This window comes from Anneissia japonica, unplaced genomic scaffold, assembly GCF_011630105.1.
Source record: "Anneissia japonica isolate Jap-2015-1 unplaced genomic scaffold, ASM1163010v1 scaffold288015_len651517_cov191, whole genome shotgun sequence".
NCBI lineage: Eukaryota > Metazoa > Echinodermata > Crinoidea > Comatulida > Comatulidae > Anneissia > Anneissia japonica.
The window spans coordinates 226,327-248,416 of NW_022751954.1; the positions used below are offsets into that span (position 1 = coordinate 226,327).

At 33.4% G+C, this 22,090-nt stretch overlaps 3 protein-coding genes across 4 annotated transcripts in view; 2 read left to right on the top strand and 1 right to left on the bottom strand.

Annotated features, from left to right (window-relative positions):
* Nucleotides 1-224: 224 nt before the first annotated feature.
* LOC117122001 (biogenesis of lysosome-related organelles complex 1 subunit 5-like) lies at nt 225-4,295 on the top strand. Its single transcript, XM_033267472.1, has 4 exons — nt 225-314; nt 831-1,043; nt 1,642-1,715; nt 2,229-4,295. The coding sequence occupies exons 1-4, from the start codon at nt 296-298 to the stop codon at nt 2,385-2,387; spliced, it is 465 nt and encodes a 154-aa protein (XP_033123363.1). The 5' UTR covers nt 225-295; the 3' UTR covers nt 2,388-4,295.
* A 2,576-nt stretch (nt 4,296-6,871) lies between these two features.
* Nucleotides 6,872-19,504, bottom strand: LOC117121999 (lysine-specific histone demethylase 1B-like). 2 transcript variants are annotated; one of them, XM_033267469.1, is made up of 17 exons: nt 19,362-19,504; nt 18,177-18,388; nt 17,191-17,280; nt 16,143-16,368; nt 15,517-15,712; nt 14,737-14,760; nt 14,458-14,636; nt 13,705-13,887; nt 13,038-13,247; nt 11,945-12,119; nt 11,351-11,478; nt 10,600-10,806; nt 10,206-10,322; nt 9,594-9,719; nt 8,785-8,916; nt 8,157-8,309; nt 6,872-7,461 (listed from the first exon to the last, which is right to left on the bottom strand). In XM_033267469.1, the coding sequence occupies exons 2-17, from the start codon at nt 18,368-18,370 to the stop codon at nt 7,381-7,383; spliced, it is 2,421 nt and encodes an 806-aa protein (XP_033123360.1). In that variant the 5' UTR covers nt 18,371-18,388; nt 19,362-19,504; the 3' UTR covers nt 6,872-7,380. The 2 variants fall into 2 exon arrangements, with proteins under 2 accessions (XP_033123360.1, XP_033123359.1); XM_033267468.1 differs by having other exon boundaries at nt 19,357-19,500.
* Nucleotides 19,505-19,617: 113 nt separating this feature from the next.
* Nucleotides 19,618-22,090, top strand: part of LOC117121998 (vacuolar protein sorting-associated protein 13B-like) — a 44,258-nt gene continuing 41,785 nt past the window's right edge. Inside the window, exons 1-2 of the mRNA XM_033267467.1 lie at nt 19,618-19,737; nt 20,703-21,673. Coding sequence (XP_033123358.1) covers nt 20,731-21,673 — 943 coding nt within the window. The 5' untranslated portion in view covers nt 19,618-19,737; nt 20,703-20,730. The remainder of the gene's footprint in view (nt 19,738-20,702; nt 21,674-22,090) is intronic.

Here is a 22,090-nt window from a genome sequence, read left to right on the forward strand (position 1 = left end):
GACTACTTCTAACATTCCACTCCCCCTAACTTGATTTCTAGGCCTCTTTTTTATTTTTTTTCCTAGTCTATATTAAGATTCTAAATTAGTGAAATTTTTTCGTCAGAGTTTTTGTCAAGCACACCATTTTTGTGACAAATAAAATCTACTCTTTGTATTGTCATGTCAGAAAGCACATCAAATAATATAATAAACGTTTGAGAATGCATAGCTCTCTTGGTGGCGTGTGTCCAGGATTTGAGCTTCTGGAAACAGTGCCAATCTATTTTTGTAAACAATCGATATCACGAGAACGATGGAAAACACATTGAAAGGTAGAAAGTTATGTTTAAATCTTGAATTATGATGTTTTGTTGGCGCCTTTGACACATTATCTAGCATAGACTAGGTCGGGTATGCATAACCTAGGCTAGAGAAGAGTAAAGGCTTTAGTAAAGCCCTTTCAAAAGGGAGGGAATTGTTTGGTGGTAGTAGCACCTAGGCCTAGTAGTAGTAGGGTAGGCTAGCTAGGTAAAGAAAGGTATGCTACTAGTACTACTACCCTGCCCAGCCAGGCTAGAGATAGAACTGGTGTCTGCTAGACCCAGCTAGCTCTCAGCAGAGAAGCTAATGTGTAGACCAGCTAGTGGCCTTTTAGAGAGAGACCATAGTAGACTTTAATCGCCTTAACATAATTACAAGTAAAGGGGACTAGGGGCCTAGCCCTAGCTAGGTAGGCAGAGACATGATCGATGGTTTTTAATGTATTTTATTATGACAATTCCCATGAGATATTTTACGATTTCTTTTATCAGACAGTGTATTTTTTTTTTTTCTTTTTCTATGTTCAGACACCGGTGAAATCCATGCCCGACTACTGGACCATAGACCAGTAATTCAAGGCGAAATCAGGTACTTCATCAAGGAATTTGAAAGCAGACGTAGCAACCGAGAAATGAAGAGGTTAAAAAAAATCCAAGAGCACACCAATGATATAAACGACAGAGTACTCCCACAATGTGAAGATTTCATGGAGACACATTTGAATTGTATGCAAGAAACTAGTAAGTGATGTGACTCAAGAAAAGTATAAATAAGAAAGAATTAGTTTAAGCATATGCGTTCAAACAAAAACAATTTCTTTAAATATTATAGCCATACTGTAAAGTTTTTTTTTTCTGCGGATGATACCTCAAAAACCAGCTCAAATTTGCGTGAAAAATTGCTAGGTAAATAGGTGCGCAGAATCATAATTACTTCATAAAATATTGTTATTAATATTAAGATTAATTCAAAGCCTAATTTTCAGCAAAATCTGGGCAGAAATCGGCCCTTATTTTCTGAAATGCACGGATGGATTTCTAGGCCAAATTTTTGCGCGGAGAACATATTCCCTCCACAGGCCTTGCTATACAGACTGGTATTATAGGACTTTTGTTTAGTTTATCACCTACCTTACACCTTAGATATAAAAATGTGTATAGAATTATGTACTTTTCAGATCCTCTTTTTTTATATTTCATTGTGGAACCAGTGGAATAATCATTATAGGTTATAACCTACTACTGTAATTTGTCTTTATTATGGGGACTGAATTTAAAATTCTTTTCCTATTATTATGCACAATAACTAATAAATGTTGATGTTTCTCGTAATTTTCAGTGCTTGGAACAATTAAAATGTGTGAGAGAATTGCTACTGCTGAAGAACGGAGCATGCAGTTAGGAGGTCAACAGGTGAAGTTCCTAACCTTTAGATTGATAAATAATGGGAACTGGCCTAGTGCTTACGTGGATTCAGCTCTAAGAGACATGAACCTTCAAAATACAGTTTCTTCAAATACCCAATCTAAACTTGATCTACAATAAGTGCGAAGTCTGAGGTAGTTTAGCGCAGCGGAAATGGTTTCCTAACCTCTAGGTCAGGGTTTCAATCATTTGCTGTGCATTTCGCTTGTGTCCTTGAGCAAGGCACTTTACCTACATTGCTTCAGTCTACCCAGCTGTATCAATGAGTACCAGTGAATTGCTGGAAGTAACCTGTGGTGGGCCAGTGTCCCACCCAGGGGGAGCATCATGCTCTCATCTGCTTCACGCTACAGAAACTGGGGATAAGCTCCAGCCCATATGAGCCCTGTACCTCTGCAAGGATTTTCTATGCTTGAAGGAAGCATGAATGTAATTGTTATTAGATATAGCTTCGTGAGATGAATAAGTTTGGTGACTTTTTTTCATTATTTATTTCTGTAGGAATCATTGAAAGAAAATCGAATGAGGCGTGATAAGGAATGGAAAGCATTTACTGAAAAGCTTTCAGAAGAACAAGCAGCAATAGACACAAAGCACCAAATACGGGTAAATGAGTTGGAAGATCAGTATAGTAAAATGAAGATTCTGATAAGTAAATGAAGATTACACATAATTAAATTTTATTTTAAAAAAAACACTGTCTTTTATTGGCTCAACTCAACCTTGTGGTGCTCAAAATCAAAAGACCATAGCCAATCATATCCACCAAGTGGCTAAATGCAGAAAGTGAATTATAGCAGATGGTATTTTTAGAAATTATAATTATGGGTAAATTACTTCTGTTTGTTATTTAACATCAACGATCACTTAAGAACAACCGCTATCTACTTTTTGCCATAAAGATGTTTCAAGCACAGATTTAAAGTTTAGAGAATAGCTGGGGTAACACCTGTAAAACTGGGTGAAACATAACAATGTTCTTTAATATTTTATTGTTTAATTGGAAGAATTTAATAATTGCCTTTTGTGCTCATCAGCATGAATTAGATTAGATAAATTGAGGTAATCTAAGACTATAAAATGGTGAACATTTTATTTGTGGCTTTTGCCAAGTATTATCAGTACTCAGAACGAGTGGAGTTAAATACTAGCTTGGTGGTTAAGGCACTTGTCCTCAAATCCCAGGGTCCTGGGTTCAACTCCTGTCATAGTGTCACAGTAACAAGATATTTTCTCATGACCAAAACAACTCCACTCCCTAAGCCTCATAAGGAGACTTAATTTATGTAGAGCATCTTGTGTTTATGCTGGACTTGTGAAGGGATATGCCACTTTGAATAGTGATTAAGTTCACTGCTTGTCATACCTTAGCCTTCCACCTAAACTAATTATTAAAAAAAAAAACAATAAAAGTAGGCCTACTGTGATTTCCATCATGTGAAATAGTCTTGCAACCATCAACTGCTGGTTGGATGCAAGACTATTTCACATTCAACCAGCAGTTGATGGTTGCATTGCTTCAATGTGATATCTGATGTAGTAGAACCCCAATAAAGGGAATTTCAGGACCAAAATTAATAGGTGTTCCCTGAATAGGGTTGGCCACAGTGTTAAAAAAATATAATTTCCCTTGTTTTGTGGCCGAAGAAGTGTCCCCTTAATAAGGGTTTCCCAAAGGAGATGTTCTACTGTATCCGATGAAATCTGGAAAACCCCTTGAAATTCAATTGAAATTAATTTATTTCTCATTAAAATGATTAAAATAAATATATCAAATTCCAATGAGACATATCAAAACACTCCAGTTTTAATTGATAGTGTATTTAGAAATGTAAATAATTATCATAGATATAATAATTTATTTATTTGGGAACATTTGCTAACAGATAAGGGCTTTATGATAATAAATCTGTTACACACAGAAACATATGATGAGGGTTATGGGTGCAAAATCAATCACTCCACTCCCCAAACCCCTGTTTATACTATTTGGCAAATGACAAATTACTGTGATTTGCCCATGTAGTGAATTAATTTGGGAGTGATATGTCATTATTATTTGTACAGTATTGTGAAACAGAGGTCAAAGAAAATACTGATTGTTTAAAGTTTATAGACTTTATTTTCATCATTTAAGTTGTCAGTCGTAAAAAAATATATCTACTCAGAAATTTTTTGCCTGCAGTGAATAATTTAATATTCAAAGAACATAGAATTTTTATTGGTGACTATCATGTGAAAAAAATACTGCCACTATTAGTAAAGCTTAAGTGCAATTTCTACCATAATGCAGTATCAATCTAGGCCTACTGTACCTTTAAAATAATTGCCCATCGACACACCCATAACTGACAGTAGTTAACATCAATAATAATGGTGTAACTTCCTTCATTGGAAGACTTTTAAATATAGTTAAAATTAAATTGTGGTCTTTCCCACCACCGTTTCAATGTTTTTACAGTACTTATACTTATAGACAAACAATAAACTCTACAGACTGTAAAATGAGGCTGATCAAATAAAGCATACAGTATTTATTATTCTGATTGACCCTGGTACTAACAACTCAATTTTTTTTGACAAAAGAGAAACTTGTACGTATATCTTTTTTAAAATTTTTTAAAAAGTGTTTTATTAATTAGTTTTGATTTACTTGGTTTTTTTTTTTCCCTTTGGACGCACCGTTACGTGCCACTGTTGTACAGTAAAAGTGCCGTATCCAGGTTCATCCAGTTAACACGGTTATCAACAGCATTAATTTGATTCGGTGTCTACCAATCAATTTGCATGGTTAAATTTATGTATATTTTGGATTAACTGATCATTGGAAATGATTAAACAAAAACAATGCAAATGTAATACATTCTATTATTTTTGACTGACACTATCTATTGTTTTTCCAGCATTTTTTCCCCCTCTGTTCTATTTTGGCCAAAAAAAAATGCTCTAAACCAATAATGATAAACATTTACAGTATATATTTAAAACTACCCAATACAGTACTAAAATATACCCATTACACACAACTATAAACTATGCAACCACCTACTATACAAAATGTACAAGAATTATTTACACATCAATCAATGTTTACAATGATGTCTTCCTGAAGTTTTTTTAACAATTGATTACTTTTGTATACATTAATTCAGCTATATAACTATAGACAGAACAGACATTTAAAAAAAAGAGAGACTTTCACCCCTACCACTTTAATAATTATCTTCCCAGTCCCTTTCTTAAAAAAAGGAATTTACATAATTTAGGGCTAGTGACTAAAATAAACAAGGTGTATACAGGTATTGGGCATCTGCCCACATTTACTGCTTCTAGGCCCTATCAACCTTGTGTAATAGCTATTGAAATAATTTTGTTTGAACACTGACATTTTAAACACAACAGAATACAAACCCCCAGCAAAAGTACTGTAAGCGTAACATATGTCAAGTTATGCAATTTGTAGGTTATCCTTTGTAATCTGTTAGTTGTTAACGTTTTTATTGTTGCAAAAATTTTTTATTACATGTATGTTTTCATATAAGTACAAAATTAATGGTGTAACATTTTAACAATCCCACAGGAATTGTAGAATTTTTGCGATATTTCACTAAAATTCTATATCATCCTACTCTAGTATAAAAAAAAATCATTGCTATATTTTTTAAGAAGTTTAAAGTTTACTTGTGTATTTTAAATATAAACAAATTAGTCATATAATAATAATAATAATTATTATTAACACATAAAACCTTTATGATAACCAATATGAATCACAAAAATTAACTTATCAAAAATGTATTTTCTATCAAATTATAAATGCATTGAAAACTTGAGTAGAAACCTCAAATTGATTATAAATTTAACTTGCTCAAATCAGGTATCATAAAATAATAATTTTAACAAAATATTCTCCAGCGGTCAAAATTGGTGGGATAAAAAGAGAACAATTTGGAGGATAAGAAAAAGAAACTGATTTTCAATCATTCATTACCTTCTTCAGTTTAAACAGAAGTAGAAACTTCAAAATTGAAATAAGAATTTCAAAGTGTACAGTAATAATTATTAACACTGTACAAAAAACTTTATAACAAACCAATATAATTTGTTATGGAATCACTAAATTAACTCATCAAAAATGTATTTTCTATCAAATTATAAATGCATTGAAATCTTGAAGTAGAAACTTCAAATTGATCCTAAATTGTAAACCTAAATTTATTCAAATCAGGTACTTTAAAATAATAATTTAAAAAAATATTCTCTTGCAGTCAAAAAATTGATGGGATAAAAAGACAAAAACTTGGAGGATAACAAGAAAAATAAATTGATTCTAATCATTCATTACCTTCTAGTGTTTAAATAATATTAAGTAGCATGAAAAAATCATAACAGTAAGCCCATAATAAGTACCCTGTACTCAGATACAAACATACTTTTCCTGTGTTGGTGACCTGATAACATGATCTGTAAGAACCTACAGTGCATTACAACTTTGATAACGTTCACAGTAATGTGGACAAAATCTATTGACAAAAAAATTTGATAAGTTTACCATTACAAATTGATGTTTAATAAAATTGTTGAAAAATTTTTTTTTTTAAATTTCAAATGTTCAATTTCTTCTAAATTAGTTATAAATTAATCAAAAGATACCTGAAAATATTTAATTTGTGATCATTATTGCTTCAAACCTCCACTCTATTCTGATAAAGTTCAGGTGTGGGATAGCACTCAATTTCAATCCCAGGGTCCTGGGTTCAATTCTGGAAAAATGTTAGGATTTATCTTATAACGATATAAAAATATATATAAAGAAATTATACTGTATATATAAAAAGGAAAAGACAGATAATGTGAAAAAATATCACCTGTCAATTAAGTATTCAGAAATAAAAGGTAAAATTAAAAAAAAACAATATTTCTAACTTATGGAATTATAAAAAAAATAATTTTGAATTTGTAGATTATAAACAAGTATAGAAATGAATAAAAATACATTATTATTGGATAAGGTTTGCAAATTAAATACTGTTGTTTTAAAGTGCATTGATTTCTGGAAAGAAAAAAAGCATTCTGACCTCTAAATAATGGAATAATCCTGCTCTAACAACTATATCTACAATACCACATCACACAGATTATCACACAGTAAAAAGTATCAAAATCACTGGCTTAGACTCAGAGAAAAGCACCTTATCAAAAACTCAGTCAAACATTATTTAATACAAAAACTAACCTAGGAATGATTATAATAATTGAATTGCAAATTTGACTAAAAGCAAAAATTCATGAAAAATATTGAGGATTAATAATTACCTTTGACTAATTAATTCAATGATTGATTAGCAGAGTAATCACTATATCTTCACCTTCTTTTATTAATTATTTATTGTGACTTCATTTTCAACATTTATTGTCAATGTGGCTCTTTCTTTACCATTCATTATAGTTTTGGTTTTCTCAATTTACCTAACTCATTTTAATTCTCATGCCTTATCTTTGATCTCTTCATCCGACACTCTTCTATACTGCAACAATCATATCGGGATGTCCTTGCAGACATTTAGAATTTACTGAAGTTACGACAAAGACAAGGCGGCAAGTCATTTGGGAATCATGGAACATTTCTTTTATTGGGCACATATGTTTCATTTCAGCTGAGTATCTTAGCAGCTTCTCTGATGCCGCTTAAGTATGCACCGGTTACAGTCTGTGGAAAATGACGGTTGGATGCCTACAAGAAAAATAAATTTTTTTAATTAATTTTAGTAACGTTTGGCTCTGCCTCTTATACAAATGTAATAATATATGATCCTTTAAATGAGCAAGCAAATTTATGTTGTAATTGAAATTTTGAGGGATTTTTAAAATTTTAACACAGACATGATATACAGTTGAACTTGCCTAAGTCAAATCCAAAATGGCATTAAAAAATTGTTTGACTTGGATAAAATTAAACTTACAGATCATTATTTAATGGAAACTATTCGAGTTAGGCAAAGTTGACAAAGGCAAGTTAAACTTTAAGTATAAAGAAATGATAAAGAACCAAAAATTACAATAATCTTCTACAACATACACAATCAAGACTCTTTAACATAGGACACCCACACACATTTTTTGACAAGGTAACAGGCTTTAATGATGACATTTTTGACAATCAATGTATTAATATTAATCTATTAACACTAATCTATTTCACCAAATGCCACTTGCTATTATTGTTTATTTCAATCTATGTCCTTATAAAGGTTGATAAAATAGAAATTCAGAGTTCTTTATAATTAGTTGAGTATTTTCCCCTCAAAGACTCACTTGAGATTTCAGTTGAATTGTGGACCAGAACTACTTCAAAATCCTTTACTAGCTTTTGCAAGTACAAGCCTTAAACTTATATAAGTTGTTGTGAATTAAAATATGGCTACATACCTCTCCAGCAAAGAAGACTTTGTTATTTACAGACTCTGCTATGATCTCATAGGCTTCACCACTTGCACCAATTCCTATGTAGCTATAGGCCATCAAAGCATGAGGGTTTTTGTGCCAATGGGTTACAAATGAATTTGATGGATCTGGCACATCCTAAAAAACGGAAAAAAAAGAAGAAAGAAAGTTGATTTATCATATATACATATATTAGTATTAATCATAAGAAGGATTTTAGGCCGTATTAGGAAAATTCAATGAAGATGGGATAGTAATACACACACAGTTTAGCCAACTGAGCTGAGCTGTTTTCTCATCGATGAATGTGTATTACCCATAGTAGAATGACAAGGAAACTGAGATTGCAGACCAAGAAGACATTAGAAGGACCAATTTCACCAAGTTGTTGGTGGAAATCGGGTGTGTCGCCCAGAATAGATACAGATGGAATAATTTAAGAACACTGGCCAGCTGTGGCCAGAATGAATGATGATAGTAATATGCTGATGATGATGATGATTATATTCATTATTAAACTATATGTAAAAAAAATGTTAACAAAATATAATGTGTCACTTTAATAAGCCTTACGAAAACAAATATAATGGCAAGAAAAATAAGTTATGCTCACCTCATCTGGAAACATACTCCTTAAACATTTCATGCATTCTTCTATAACCTCTTTATCGGTTTTTGATTGGACAAACTGTACAGCTTCCCCGCTCACTACTGTCATCAAGACATGCTCATTTTCATAGCTCCTCTGTAAGTAAAAGAACGCAAATTTATCTAAGATTAATCAACCAATTAACTAGAAGATCAATACTTGACCAATCAGATGAAAGATCAATAATTGAGCAATCAGAGAAAAGATCAATAACTGACCAATCAGATGCAAGATCAATAATTGAGCAATCACTGAAAAGATCAAAAACTGACCTTCAGATTTAAGCAATAAGATTATAAACGATCTCTGTACGAACAACAATGTTTTGGCCATATCATGTTTCTACACCACCTGAGTTAACTACTAAAAAATTTATATCACTTTTTCAAATTTGGCCTAGGATTCTTATAACTGTAATTTAATTAAAGATACGAAAACATAGCATCATATAATTATAAAACTTTATTAATTCAAAATTATTCATCAGGAACTTCAGTGACGTTAGTGCTTTGCTTTAAATTCCAATGTCATGGGTTTAAGTCCCTAACATGCATCACACACAATTGTCTTTGTAGGATCAAACAGCATCATACATTTTTTTTTTTCATTTCCTGCTTCAATTCACAGTCTTAACTATTTTGTGAATCAAATAATGGAAAGACTGAACCATCTGATAGTCATCTTGCACAGAGACATGCTCCCTTACTGCCTGCCAGACTCTTTATGTTCAAGTTTTGAGTAAAATAAAATTATGAAATTATGAAAACACTTACAGGTGGCGTCATATCGTAGAAGACAGAAAACATTCCCCGTTTATCAACTTCTGGTGGGATGTGACCAAAGTAATCGGTTGCAATAACTTTTTTGCTCCAAAAACGGCTTGGAAACTGAAGACCAATCTGAATTAAAAAACAAGATTGTACCAACAATTTTACTATGGTTCACATGGTTGAAAAATATTAGGAAAGACAAATGCGAGTCTGAAAAGACAAAAAACTTGTAAGTGGAGTATCCCAAGAGCAATTGGAGGTTAATCAACCTTTTCTGGGATCAGGCCTGTCTGAGATAGATTGGAAGCACAACACTGTACCCGTATGTTGAATTTACTGTTTTCTCATTCCTTGTTTGATTTAACATACCTCTTAATGATGCTAACATCACACACATTGTAAGTTTTGAAGGATAACATAAAGTATTATAGTATATGTATCTGTGTCTGTGTATGAATACTGCAGAGGGGCAAAATGAAAAGTTCAAGTCCTAGTCTTGTTCAGATGTTATAAAGAACCATGAATTCCAGATGATCATTTTTTATCAATAGGACGAAAGATAAACCATCTTGAATAGTCATTGTCAACCCTGTTGTAGGGTGACTAAAGCATTACCTTTTCAATTATACCAGCACCCAGACAATTAATAGCTGCCTGTTTCTTTGCTGGCAATGGTGGCTTGAAGGCAATCTTCTTTCGCTGGAGTATTGCTAATGGGACAGTTACAAGGACCTATAGACAAAAAGCAAAGAAATTATAGACTGGATATATATCACATTACTTAGGTACCAAAGTAGCAGTACATATATATACTGTCTCTTATTCACATCTGCAGAGTAATCCCTATATTGTACCTTTACAATATTTAACATACTGAGCTATTCAGCCATTTTTTAATGCAGAGAATAGCCTATTTACCTTTACTTTTGGAAGCTAGGATATTTTGTAGGCATATGTGACTTTAATTAAATATTTTAAGATCCATCTAAAAACCCAATGTTAAGCTTACCTTCTGTGCTTTGTACTCTTTACCATTTTTTGTTTGGACAATGACTTGCTTGCCTCTGTAATCGATAGATGTGACCTCTGTGTTGAGTCGGATATCCAAGCCGTCAGCCAGCTTATTCAGGACAGCCATGTAGCCATCTTCTATGAGGGTATGGTCACCAGCAAACTGAGCAAAGTTCTCATTTTGGTCCCAATGTAGAGACGAAACCTAAAATAAAATAATGTACCTTCTTTTAGGTAAGATCTGCAGGAGATCAATCATTAACCTGTGAAGAGATTTCAGGACATATGGTGGACTAATCTTGGTAAGTTTGTGTAGTTAAATCAAAGCATTTCATTCTCAGGACTCATGGTGAATATCTCACTCATTCAATCATTCATCTCAATCATTCATTTGTTTATTCATCCATCTATCCATCTATCAATTCATTAATCCATCCATCTTTGCATCCATCCATTCATTTATCATTTTCTGACATTCCAAAGGAAAGAAGCTGTAGTAAATGTGTTTATACTCTTTTTTACATTGTTTACAAAGTGCTAAACTCGCCAGTAATTTGAAGACTTCCTATCATAATTCATAAATTTCTACAAAGACAATTTCCTTAACACAGCAATCAAATTTTATCAGGTACAAAATTATGCAAATGAAGATAAAGTATTTTAGAGTCAAGTCAACAATGTGACTAATATGAGATCAGAACACGCATTCCCGAGAATCTCTAAAACATAAGTGTCGCATGTTTCTTTACCTTTGAAAGATCACATCCGCAAGCGTACTCCAGATTGCTGATGTGAAACTGGAAAAGACGCTCCTCCTTCGCTGAAAATTTCAAACTGGTCTCTTCAACAAATGTTTCATGCATTTCCTGTAACTTTTCTACAAACAAAATTAATAAATCCACCTTAAAAGCTGACCTTATAAATTAATGTTATACATTAAAAATAATGATTCTACACACAACAGTGGTTAATGTTTTGGCATTAATATAGAGCATACTATATGCTCTCTATACACATAACATCTATCAATATCATTCCTGACATTATAAAAACAAAATGGGATGACCCCTCAGGCAATTTCTAAATGTCAATTTATATATGATGGTGTGATCATAATTCATAAAGTGTGTAAAATGATGTCCTTTGTATAACTATATAATTAACTAGATCCTGTCTATATTTATATTCTAATGATGTTTAGATTTTGTGAATGTGTTAGAACTTTGGAAGACAAACTATCACATTTACCCATGGCAATAAAGAGGAGCATGGAACTCGATAAGTAGTTTAGAAAAAAAACAAGAAAGACATTAATGCATTCATTCGAAGATGTTTTCTCTTACTAGCTAATGACAAATCATCCAATTGGTTTTCATTGTCCCTCTTCCACTCGGCAATTGCATCAAGCATCGCATTAAAGTGAAAGTCAACTCTTTTGTCAATGGTTATGTCAGTAACGGATCCATCTTCTTCAACTAGATCACATCGTATATGCATCTTCCGCATTTTAATACCAGCCTGAGGAAACAAAAACTCATGAGGGAGTATAAAAAGTAAATTTGCTATAGAAAATCCACTCCTAGTAATCAGCTACTTGGAAAAAGTGAATGATTCAGTTTTATTTTAGCAGACTGGTAATGCTTTCATGTAATAAACAAGAAGAACTACAGTGCAGAAGCATACTGTACCCATCAAATTTAAGGCCATTATTACCACTCTACTTCTTTACCAGCTGTGTATTACTTGTTTACTTTTAGCCCCTCAAAATCTTATTTAGCAGAGCTATGTTGCCTTACAGGGAAATGAGGTTAAGCAAAAGTTGTCATATTGTTCAAAAGTGAAAAACTTCAGTGGGTGAGCAGTCCATGCTTCCTCAAGCCTAGCCTCAAATACATTCACATTACCAGAAGATACTACATGATCCAGAAGACCATTCCATAAAAGCACCACCCGAAATGAGAAGGAATTTGCTCTAAAATTAATCCTAGGACGATGAAATTTATGTTTGAACTTATGTCCATGAATATATGCGAGTCATAATATTGCTATCTACACATCAGCCTTCCCAAAAAGTAAACTGTTTTCCACAAAATAGTTTGTGTATCTATAACTTTATAAATATAAAGTAAAACACAAAATGGTGAAAAGGGATCTCTGTGTACCAATCATATTATAAAATAAAACAGTCACTCCATAGTGTGCATACCTCTACCCTGTGCTATGTATGATAAGTATAACTGCAGCATACCATCAAGAAAATAATAAAATCGCTTTTCTTTCAAAAACTGAATGGTGTCTTTCTTTGAATATCATGTACCACTCCACTAAATTTGAATATGATTCATTCAGTAGTTTTTGCGTAATCTTGCTAACAGGCAGACACCACGACAGACAACAGTGAATACATAACCACTGTGACGGAGGTAATAATGTTACCTGTTCACACATTAATGCTATGGGATTATTGATACAGCCATTCACAATCTGAGCTCCTTTTCCAACACACACTCCTAAATTTGTATCGTCCCAAACTCTGCCACCGATACGATCTTGAGCCTCTAATATTGTGACGTCCGCACCAAAGTTTTGCAGTTGTCGCCCAGCTGATAAACCAGAGGGCCCAGCACCAATAATTAACACAGACTCCTGGAAAGACAACCATACGCTGATGAAAAATAATTAATAATTATTATTAATTAATGACAATTAATAAATAATTATTAATTTATCAATAATAATAACATAAAAAGCCATATTGTACCATATCTGTGTATAAACTAAGTTGACCCAGACTATAAAGTCTGACCCTAAAAAAATATCAATTTAATTATCAATATTTTTGATGATAAAGTAATTTGTACATTGAAGTAACTTGTACATTCCCCTGATAAAGAAAACTAATGTGTGGTCTAAACCTTTTTTGTCAATAAAATTTGTTAGTCTGTATTGTGCTGTTTGTGTTCAATTTACTGTTCAATATTTTTATACAAGTCAACTCATACAATGACTTTTTTCATAAAAAATTGCAATCCCTTGGAAAAGGGTGCACTATATTCCTATAATATCATTATTATTATCATTTACATTACTAAAAAAAACTCACTAGTTTGACAGCATTTTCAACAATCTCCTTAATTGCGGAATTTGTGTCTTTTAGAAGTCCTGTGTTCACCAGTCCTTTAATAGTCAGGAATGCTAGTATTACTTTAAGATATCGGACACAGGCTACACGTACAAGGCCACGCACAATTAAATGTGCAACACACTTTTCAACTGTAAGTACTTCCTGTATAAATAAGATAAGATGGGTAAATATGAATATATTTATAAACAAATTTGAAAAAAAAATATACATAAATTTATAGTTAATACATAAACAAATACATACCATATTTTTTTTGAATAAATGTCCCAGGGCATATTGTTGAGAAGGATTTTTGAGAAGGAATTTGATCAAGAGAGGCAATTATTCGAGGGAGGCGTTTATTTTTTTTTGGTGTAAAATAGACACACATAAGCTTAAATAAATGGCTGCTAATTTCACTGTAAATATGGAACTACATCACATAATTACCATCAGAATGTGTTATTGCGTGACCATAAAGACTTATTGATCGCAACCAGGTTAGACTTGTTTACAGTCATAATTAGGTAAGTAATTTATTACACTTTTTACTGATTTTATGTGTTTTATATGTATATATATAATGATTCAGAGCCTCATATTCCAAATGAGGCTCTGAAGGGGGTGTCTATTTGAGGGGGGGCGTTTATTCAAATAAATACGGTAAATAATTATTTTTAATTGAAAAAACAGTATCAAATAAAAACAAAAATATTTTGATATTTTTCCCACCTTATAGTTTGTATTCCACAAGGCTAATGCAAGGTTTCTCAAGGCAAGGTACATTTGTTGTTCTCGAGCAAATTCAGGAAATTCCTGTACTTCGTCATATTCCATAACATCTGGACGAACACACAAGGCTTTTCCATTCTCTTCTGGTTGGTAGAACGGTTGAAAGTAAGGATGTAAACCTATCGGAACATAAATTTTGGTTCAACATATTTAGACAACGTTCCTATTAAAATTATCAAAAACTCAATTTATTGATAATATTTATTGAAAGAAACATACCATCTATGTGATCATCTGGTAGTCCTGAAAAACAAATAATGAATGTGTGTAAATATATAAAATAAACATAATTTGGTTATATTTAGGGAGACAAAGAAGTATATATTTCAGAAATAATTAACATAAAATATGAGTACCGTATATACTTGTGTAAAAGGAGACCTGACCCGCGTATAAGACAACCTAAAATTTGCGAAGATTTTTGGACGATTTTTGTATGTTGGGTGTGTAAGACGACGACCACTCCTCCCCCCTCCCGTTCCACCTTCAGAATTCATACTTTTTGCTGCCTTTTATGGTGTTGATACTGCATCTAGTTGGCTAAAAACAGAGCCAAATGCAGGGCTAATCTTTCCAATAAGGTCTACCTCTAATTAAAGACCCCTCCAATTAAAGATACCAAATTTACAAATGTCTTTATTATTCTAATTAGAGACCAAAGCTGCTAAAGACCATGGAAACCCTCGTCCCAAAAGTGGTCTCTAATTGGAGGGAGACCTGTAATAACATTTTATGGGATTTTAAATGTTCATCAAAAGCTTATTTCCACATATTTTAAAATTGTGTTCATTCATAAGCCTAAGTATAACATTATAGTAGCCTCTTTGCAGTAGTAAATTTGTGGACAAAAAATCTAAAATTTGTATGTAGTGCGTATAACACGACCCCCTGTTTTTCGGTCGCAATTTGCTATTTTAAGCCTTGTCTTATATGCGAGTATATACGGTATTATTTGAATATAAATATTTTTTAAGGAACTATATCAACTATTAAATTTACCTCCTCTGACTCCCATCGTTGCGACTTTGCATGTTGCACTAAGACCAACTCCGTCAGGATAGTATTCTTGAAGGTATGGAGCGGCCGGAGAGTTCTTCAGCAATGGAGGGTTCATTAGAAGTGACAACCAGTTGTCAGCATTAGTCTCTTCAACCCGATGGTCCTCCATCTCTTTACAGGCATCATTATTTATTGGCTGCCAATAAAGACATTTGACAATAAAGCTTGGCAATAAACAGTAATATTGGTTAAAAATACAGTAACACCAGAGATAACTTTTCATGAGTATGTAACAACAATGAAAGAAGAGCTTACTGAGTTACTATAAGTAACTTGTACATCACACATTTTACATTGAAAATGCACCTCAACATGTCAAAAACAGGACCAATGGAGAGTGCACCCTATAATTCGAGATCCCTCTAATTCCGATAGCTCTCTAATTCGAGACAACTTTTTCAATGAACCAAATAACAATCTTCAAACTTTTAGCACAAAATTAACCCTCTAATTAATAATGATAATAATTTACATTTATATAGCGCATATTGCAAAATACTACCCAAAATTTTCAGGTCCCAAAGGTGGTCTCTCAAATTGGAGGGTGACCTGTATCTTAAACCAACCTGTGTACCATCTTGCATCATACCACAGCAGTATTTCTGAATGAAATCTGTAGTGAGTTGCACATCATTTGGCAATATTCGCCATTTCCTGCAATCTGTCATTGTACACTGGACCCAGTATGGCATCACAGCATCCACCATGTAAGTCTTGAGATTAGCCTCTGTTTTTCCATATGAGCTCCATTCTCTTTTCCACAGAGCCATCCTATGATAGCCATCCCTATGACTAAAAAAAAACAAACAAAAATTACAAAATGTAAACATTTCACATATTGATAATGAACAAACAGTGCATAATTACAAATGGAAAGTGTTGTTAAATTTATAGTTAAAGTAGCTTAGCTCGTCGGGTATACTGGTGGTAGCCAATGTGTGTGTACTTAACCGTGGACATCTCTTACCCGGTTCAATTCCCATCGTTACTCTCCTTGTATTCCAGCTAGAGGGCTGAAATGCAAGGTACGATAGCCCACCATCTTTCCGATGAGAGGTTTAAGCCGTTGGTCCTATGTGCATTATGGCCCATGTGCACATTAAAGGGCACAGTACACTCTTCGGAAAAGAGTAGGGGATTGTCTCCCAGTGAACTGCCCAATCACCACCAGATGGACCTCACTGGAATTGATTCTTCTTCAGAATTGTGTTGTTTATCCTTGGTGTTCACACTGAATAAATCCATCTATCCATCTACATTATATAATATACGAAATTTTGACAAAATATTCTAAATTGTTATTTGCCTCGGGAAAGCAGATACATTTGTTGTGCATAGTAGATACGACGATACATGTGCATGTTAGATGAACAAAAGCATCAACAATACTTAAGTGGCGCATGGTATGTGAACTAAAGCCTAAACCATATAACCTGTGGTACCTGGGTAAACTGAAACCACAACCCCGATGTCTACACTGCTTGGTAGGTGAACCAAAATCCAAACCACGTAACTGCAGTGCATTATAAGTGACCACTGGCTCGGTTATTTACATGAGTAGGAAAAAAGTAAAGTTTGACAATCTCTAAAACAACAATACTGTACATACATTACCTTCTATAGTAGAAATCAAAACATTCATTACAGAAATGTTCTCCGGCAGACAAATGATACCATCGTGAAGTGTACCCATCACCCGCACATCTTTAAAAACAAAATAAGAAAATACATTTCCAATTAAAACTTAAAATTTTCATTCATAGTAAAATAAACTTGCATTTAGTTATCTTTGTCCTAATTTTTATAATAATTTACCAATTGAGCTCCGGGACTGCAAAATAGAAAATACATTTAAACTTAAGTTAAAACGATATATTTTAAACTCTTAGCCGTTGTTTATTGCAGTTTTATTGAGCTATTCTTATTATTACATTGTTTGATTTTTATTCTATATTATACTATATTATATTATATTATATTATATTAGGCATAAATTAATCCTCTATTTTGAATTTTCTTTATGTAAGTCAATTTAATACTTTTAAGAGTTGTTATGAGGATTGTATGTTATTATTATTATTATTATTATTATTATTATTATTATTATTATTATTATTATGTTGTAATGATGTTGTTTGTACTGTTCTTTGATTTTATTAAAGAGGGCCCCTGAATATCAGTTAACCTACTGGGCTAAACTGGAAGGGTTAGCCTCTTTAAAGATGGTTGAAATAAAAAAAAAAAAATATGTAAATCATGAAAACTGATCATTTTAATGAAAGTTGATATCTATGCGATTCTTTTAAATTAGCAATTCAAAGCTTTACTTTAATTGCTTATTATCAGCATTTAAACTGGTTTATGTGTTCGTTATCTTGAGAAATATATTTTCTTTCTCCAATTTTGAAAAGACTACTACTGTAACTACTGTATATAATACTTCAAGATGTTTAATTCAAATGTTGAATTTTATTGTTCAATTTATTGCCCCCAATACAAACAGTATATTTTTTTAATCACCATTAGTAAATATAAAAATACTTCTCAATTTGAATTAGTCATACATTTTGCTTAGTTGGAATTCTATTTTGTTCTCTTACCTTTCAGATCTTGCAAAACAGATAGGTCGCTTAGCTGGACAACGCGATTTTTCACAGCTTCTGAATGAGCGTTTTCCACCTGCTTCATTGTGGCCACCTGGAGTGGCCTTATGTTTCCCTTTCAGTGATGATGGAGGAGAGGTATGTTGTTCATCATCAGCTCCTTTGATGCTTTTCCTTCTCCTTCCAGACATTCTGAGCTTGTGCGCAAACTATTACAAAGAAACATAGGCCTAGACAAATTTAGGCTGCCTAAGGTAGCAATTAAAACGAAAATGACTAAGTACAAACTACAATGCCAAATCATGCATGTCTACAGCAGATTTCTTACTGTAACTTGGTAAAACGCATTTGAGTAACTACCTCTGAAAATTTAGAAGAAAATAGAAAATTTCTACAATTTGTATTAATGCAGTTACGATTCTGCACATTTATATTGTTTGCATTATCTAAATCATGTTTTACTTTGAATATCAATGCACCAGCAAACAACCCAAGGGTGATGTTATAAAAACAAAATAAAAATTTAAAAAAAAGCCTCCCTCCCTCATTACTTTTCCTGCCCAGATAGGGTGATAAACTAATAATATTTTTTATAGGGCTTAATTTGTATTTTCAGGGAGGAGGTATGAAAATAATTTTTATGTGTAAGACCAAAATGTCCTCCACAATTTGTTATTACTTTTTTAACATAATGTTGTTTATATGTATTGGGTGAATAAAGAATGAATGAATGAACATTTATTATTTAGAAACCTGGCCTAGGAAAAGAGGCCCACCTAGGCCTAGCTTTGTTTGGCCTAAACATTCAGTATAGGCCTAGGCGTAGGCCTATTATATTTATTGTTTTTAGTCCTTAAAAATGAATCAAATTGATTGGAAATGTGCTCCATCATACAACGCCCGCAACAGTCCTACACCCGTCTCTCTTAACTTACCTAGCTTAAGCTCATCATAGTCCAGTACTGTGAAGGATCATCTGTCACCCAAGGACAAGGCTAGGCCTAGGCCTATGCCTAGCTAGACTTAGAAGAGCTATGATTGCCCTCCTCCTCCTATTCCAACTATCGAATAGGCCTAGGTAGGCTAGGCCTAGCCATAGTAGGTTGGCTAGGCCTAGCGATTTCCTATGCATCTACTTGCACTTTCTACTCAACTGAAAGCATACATTTGTGTTTACCTTACCTTGAATCTATGTTTTTTCAATCATTCACAGAAAAACCGTGTGAAATTAGCGCATACTCTTCACGAAGCGAGAGCAAAAAATAATAGAACAATGCGCTTGAGCTAGATCATTGGATTTAGAACGAGGGTTACTACTTTTCAACCCTAACTGTATTGTTGGCGGTCGTTTTAACACTATTGGTTTTATTGTCGCTTAATAGTAATCGTTTGCGCATGTGGTATTTACAGTAACGCTACAATCATAATAACATCATGAAATCATAAAAAAAAAACAGCAGCCGCGAAGCCACCGGACACGTAAGCTGCAAAACGTCAACATGAACTAACATTTTATATAAACTGCTTTCGATTCAATATTTCTTAACAGTATATTAAGGTATATTAGTTTTCGTACACATTTTGTATTCTCTTACATATAATACATCGTTCGTTTGTGCAATTAAGGGACATACATAGGTAGGCCTAGTAGTACTAGGCGGCCCCCTAGCCTAGTCCGTCTGATTTGTGTTCATTGAAGCCCACATAATGAATGATACAAACAGGGCCTAGCCTAGCTTATCAGGAGGCATTATATTAGCTACATACAGCAATAGGCTAGCCAATTTTTCTTCAACGTGATAGCGAACTTCTGTTTGCTATGAATAGGTGTGTAATTCATGTTGTGTTTTTAGAATACACGTATATTGATTATCAAATTCAAAGAAAGGAAATTGGTTTGATAAATGATATTTGAACTCCCAATGAAGAAACATAGTGATTTATTTCTAAAATCTTTTATGAAATATTTGTATATTTTCATTCATGTTTAAATGGTATATACATTAATTTTAGCGCGCGTATTCATAACACTGTTCTGATTTGTCAGTTGTTAAGTTTGATTGACACGGCGGAAAGGTCTATTGCCTCGTGTTGTGTAGTATGATACTAGGGAGCTTTCGATTGCACGACGACGGTAGGACATAATGACGTCACTAAAAGTCATCTGCACATGTGAGAACATTAAGGTCACCTTATTTTTTTATTTATTTCTATATTTTATTTCAACAATATTTTACGAGGGTGGTCCATCCAGCCGGAGCTGATCATTAGGGAGCCTCAATACATAACACAAGTAACAAAGGAAATATAAATAGATTAACAAAGAAATTAAAATGATATAAAACTAATAAAAACTAAATTACAATGGAAAAGAAATTAACTACAATATATGTACATATTATATAAATAAAATTTTAAATAAAATCAAATTTTGATTTATTGCTGTTAGTTTCATTGAGCTGTTTTTACCAGCATTCATGAAAAGAGTTATTAAAATGAGATAATGTCTTTTTATCTTTTCAGGTGTTATATTTATTATTAAATAATAAATATGTTAGAATCTTATGTATCACCCTATCTCTTGGGTTACATCAATAAATACATAAAAAATCTGAAGCCAGAAGACCTCCAGTTGTCACTATGGGGAGGCGACCTGGTACTCAACCACTTGGATCTCCGACTGGAAACCCTTGAGCGAGAGCTAAATCTTCCTTTGGCATTCGTCAGTGGACATATCCATGAGCTTCGCATTCACGTCCCTTGGTCTCGTCTTGGTTCAGAGCCAGTGGTCGTTACTATCAACACAATTGATCTGAGTTTGAAATTGCGAGATTCAGAATCCGCAGACCATGACAGTGACAGCTCCAGCAGTACGTCCTCAAAAACATCCAAGGCAGTTTCAGAAATCAAATCACCAAAACGGCAAACGCACAACGATGAGGAAATGCCACCAGGGTACGTACAGTCACTGATGAATCGCATCATCAATAATGTTTCGATCGTTGTAAACAACTTAATATTAAAGTACACAGAAGGTGACATGGTGTTATCTATCAATATACAATCATTAGAATCATTTTCTGCCAATCAAAACTGGGAACAGCAGTTCATTGACCTAGCACTACCGGATTTGGTGTTGCGTAGAATAATTGAAGTGTCTGATTTGACTGTGTGTCTTGATAAACGAAACGCGAGCGGAAAGATTGAGAACTACCAAGAACCAGTTGTATATCGCTGTCAGTTGGATATACGCATTCTATCAACGTATGGTCATTTGAACTCAAAGCGTGCATCTGCAATCAAGTTGAGCTTGCATTGCAACGAGTTAAATATGTCATTGAGCGATCAACAACTTCCTATGTTTATTCGGGTTGTGCAGTTGGTGCTGGCGCTTTATTACGGTGAAATTGATCTTCCTGGAAAAGAGGATAATGATGATGGATCAACCAAAAACGATGAGAAAGTCAATCCTTCAGATGCAATTACTGATGGAAGTTAGTATGTGTTTTTGTCTCTAAAGCCCCTTTCAGATAGACGTTGCCGCAATATTGCGGTAAGCATGTCGGCATTATAACCGGTCTATGCCCTTTCACACAGCGCCTTTGTTAATCTTGCACTTTTCTGTCAGAAAGGGTACTATAGAATGGCGTAATATTGGAGGTTTAAATACCACCGTGCAATTATTTTAAACTTTAACCTTGTTTGTTTATGCATAAATGCACACGCTGGCTTGATTGCCGCAATATCAAGTAGACCCTTTCAGACAGAGCAAGGCAGTAACCGTTACCGCAATATTACAGCAATATTACTGGGGTGCGAGTTGGTCTTAAGTAAGCCGGCATATTGGCGTATGGAACCTTTCAGACAGAAACCCATGCCGGCGTGCTTACCGCAATATTGCAGTATTTCAG

Bases quoted from the DNA above. Each gene is read 5' to 3' on its own strand.
- LOC117122001 (XM_033267472.1), top strand. The intron at 1,044-1,641 runs GTAAGTGATGTG...CGTAATTTTCAG, and splicing joins GAATTGTATGCAAGAAACTA to TGCTTGGAACAATTAAAATG. The intron at 1,716-2,228 runs GTGAAGTTCCTA...TTATTTCTGTAG, and splicing joins TGCAGTTAGGAGGTCAACAG to GAATCATTGAAAGAAAATCG.
- LOC117121999 (XM_033267469.1), bottom strand. From the start codon at position 18,370: ATGTCTGGAAGGAGAAGGAAAAGCATCAAAGGAGCTGATGATGAACAA. The intron at 15,713-16,142 runs GTTGGTTTAAGA...CTTTATTGGCAG, and splicing joins TGATGCAAGATGGTACACAG to CCAATAAATAATGATGCCTG. The intron at 8,310-8,784 runs GTGAGCATAACT...TCCGTTTTTTAG, and splicing joins GGAGTATGTTTCCAGATGAG to GATGTGCCAGATCCATCAAA.